The following is a 2500-nucleotide window of genomic DNA, read 5'->3' on the forward strand; positions in this document are numbered from 1 at the left end:
GGAAAGACAAAGAAGGAGAGAGAAAGGATGAAACAGAAAATGGGGTGAATGAAAACAGCATGAGGACAGAAAGAGGGCACAATATGGGGTGTAGTGGGGGATGATGACTCACTCTGATTGGGCCTCCCTGCCAGCATCCAGCGCGGGTCATAAGGGGCTTTGGTGGGCACAAACTCCACATGGCGATCTATGGGGTCCTTGGCATTCAGGATGGGCACGGGACTGGAAGTGCACTGGAATCACACATATATATACAGTACATACAGAGGTGCTCAAAATACACTGCACAAAATAGGGCGGAATTGAGGGACCTGCGGAATTAGGCGACTTGGCTATACAGTACATACAGAGGTGCTCAAAATACAGTGTCTTTTAAAAAGGTGAGTAAATGTCAATATTCTTCAAATAAATTGTACTTAAATGAACATGAACACATTGGGGACACTGCACATTCTATTTAAAAAAATAAAATTGGAAAAAGTTCATTTCAATTCCACTTTTAGAATATTTCACATACACAGGTGGGGAATGAGCACTTTCCAGGAGTGTTGGATTGTTTAGCTAATGATTTAAAGGTTTACGGTGCTACGGTATATGGAAGAGCATAAGGAGCCATAATCAAGCCCCTCTGAATTCAATTCAATTTAGTCTATTTTACCTGACTCACATCATTTTGAAACCAAATACAGCTGATCATATTCATTTCAAATAAAAATGCTCCTCATGTTAGCAGCACAGCTCAGGATTCAGTGCCACTGATGATGTATGTTTTACCTTGGGCATGTAGGACAGCCAATGCAGTAGCGTGTAGACCCCCTCAAAGTCGTCGCATACGGTGCTGTGGGTGACCCCGTTGTTGTGCATGATCTGTATGCCACCCAGCTGGTTATTGGACGTATAGACCTCTCGACCCAGCACCTGCCACACAGGAATCACACAGCCTGTTATAGCGACAACATAGGCAGAACTCCTGAAGAGTGTGTGTTTTTATTCACAAACACACGAAAGAAACTAGAGCAACGGAAGTAATTGACTTAGTATGGAGAAACTGGCAACATAAGAGACAAAAGCGATTTAGATGGCAAGGCGATTTGATTGACACACCGACAGTTTGTAGTTGAAATTCAGCGAATATTATGGTAACGAGCTATGATGCGGTTCGGTAACAACCGCCACAGCCAATAGGAATGTCGGAATGGTTGCATTCTGCTTTTAATGGCGCTTTTATCGCTTGTGTTGCTCTTGCTATGAAGACAGTCCAGTGACTTTGTAGATTTTGTTGCTTCTGGTGTGTTCACACAGTTAGCGATACACCAGAACTCAGGAAGACTGTACGTTACTATTCACACATGTAACACTGGACAGAAAGATTGTTATCTGTTGTCGCATTGATGTCGACGTTCTACCACCCCTTGACAGCAAATGTCACACATTTGCTAGGAAACACTTTCATTTGAGTGCAACAAACATTCTGTTCTTCCCAAGCTCAGGGTCTACCCTAGCACCTCTTGTTAATGTGTCCACCGTAACAACAAACGCCTCTCTCACCTTGAGTAAGCTTTAGATTTGTTATGCGAGTTGTGAACGCAATTTTCAATGTAATTTTCTGAAGTAAGTCGGGTTTATTTTTGGGGGGGCTACACTGCAAAACGTAGCCTTCACAAATTATGATAGTCATATGTATGTGATCCTGCACACAAACACCTTGAACAACAAATGTTCTGCTGGAAACACTACAAGCTGGCTCTTTTCAAATGACTCAGAAAGAGCACCAGGAGGGATAGAAGAGGAACTCTGTGTGTGTGCATGTGTGTGTGTGACGGAGGTCATCTTGCACCTGTTCACCCCCCTCGGGGATCGAACGTGCGACCTCGTCAACTACAACGGTTCGGCAATGGGAGACACAGTACGATACCGCTGGGCCAAGAGACTAGTCTCTCGGCCCAACGGCACGAGACTGGATGAGGCTATCGGAGGGAGGTTTACCAACGTTCCACGCCAACTCTGTGCTAGTTAGCCTCCGTTACACTCTCCCCCTTAAACCTCACTCCCATCCCGGGTCATACGGCACCACTGTGACGGAGGTCATCTTGCACCTGTTCACCCCCCTCGGGGATCGAACGTGCGACCTCGTCAACTACAACGATTCGGCAATGAGAGACACAGTACGATACCGCTGGGCCAAGAGACTAGTCTCTCGGCCCAACGGCACGAGACTGGATGAGGCTATCGGAGGGAGGTTTACCAACGTTCCACGCCAACTCTGTGCTAGTTAGCCTCCGTTACACTCTCCCCCTTAAACCTCACTCCCATCCGGGTCACGGCACCACTGTGACGGAGGTCATCTTGCACCTGTTCACCCCCCTCGGGGATCGAACGTGCGACCTCGTCAACTACAACGATTCGGCAATGAGAGACACAGTACGATACCGCTGGGCCAAGAGACTAGTCTCTCGGCCCAACGGCACGAGACTGGATGAGGCTATCGGAGGGAGGTTTA

The 2500-nt window shown here is 46.9% G+C and overlaps 1 protein-coding gene across 6 annotated transcripts in view; it reads right to left on the bottom strand.

The window, feature by feature from the left end:
- acaca (acetyl-CoA carboxylase alpha) overlaps window positions 1–2500 on the bottom strand; it is a 94245-nt gene that overhangs the window by 16725 nt on the left and 75020 nt on the right. For all 6 annotated transcript variants that reach the window (XM_063203379.1, XM_063203378.1, XM_063203377.1 and 3 more), the window contains 2 exons: window positions 775–918; window positions 113–233 (listed from right to left, as the gene is read on the bottom strand). In XM_063203379.1, the coding sequence (XP_063059449.1) occupies window positions 113–233; window positions 775–918 (265 nt within the window). The remainder of the gene's footprint in view (window positions 1–112; window positions 234–774; window positions 919–2500) is intronic.

Source organism: Engraulis encrasicolus, chromosome 7 (assembly GCF_034702125.1).
Source record: "Engraulis encrasicolus isolate BLACKSEA-1 chromosome 7, IST_EnEncr_1.0, whole genome shotgun sequence".
In the NCBI taxonomy this organism is placed as follows: domain Eukaryota; kingdom Metazoa; phylum Chordata; class Actinopteri; order Clupeiformes; family Engraulidae; genus Engraulis; species Engraulis encrasicolus.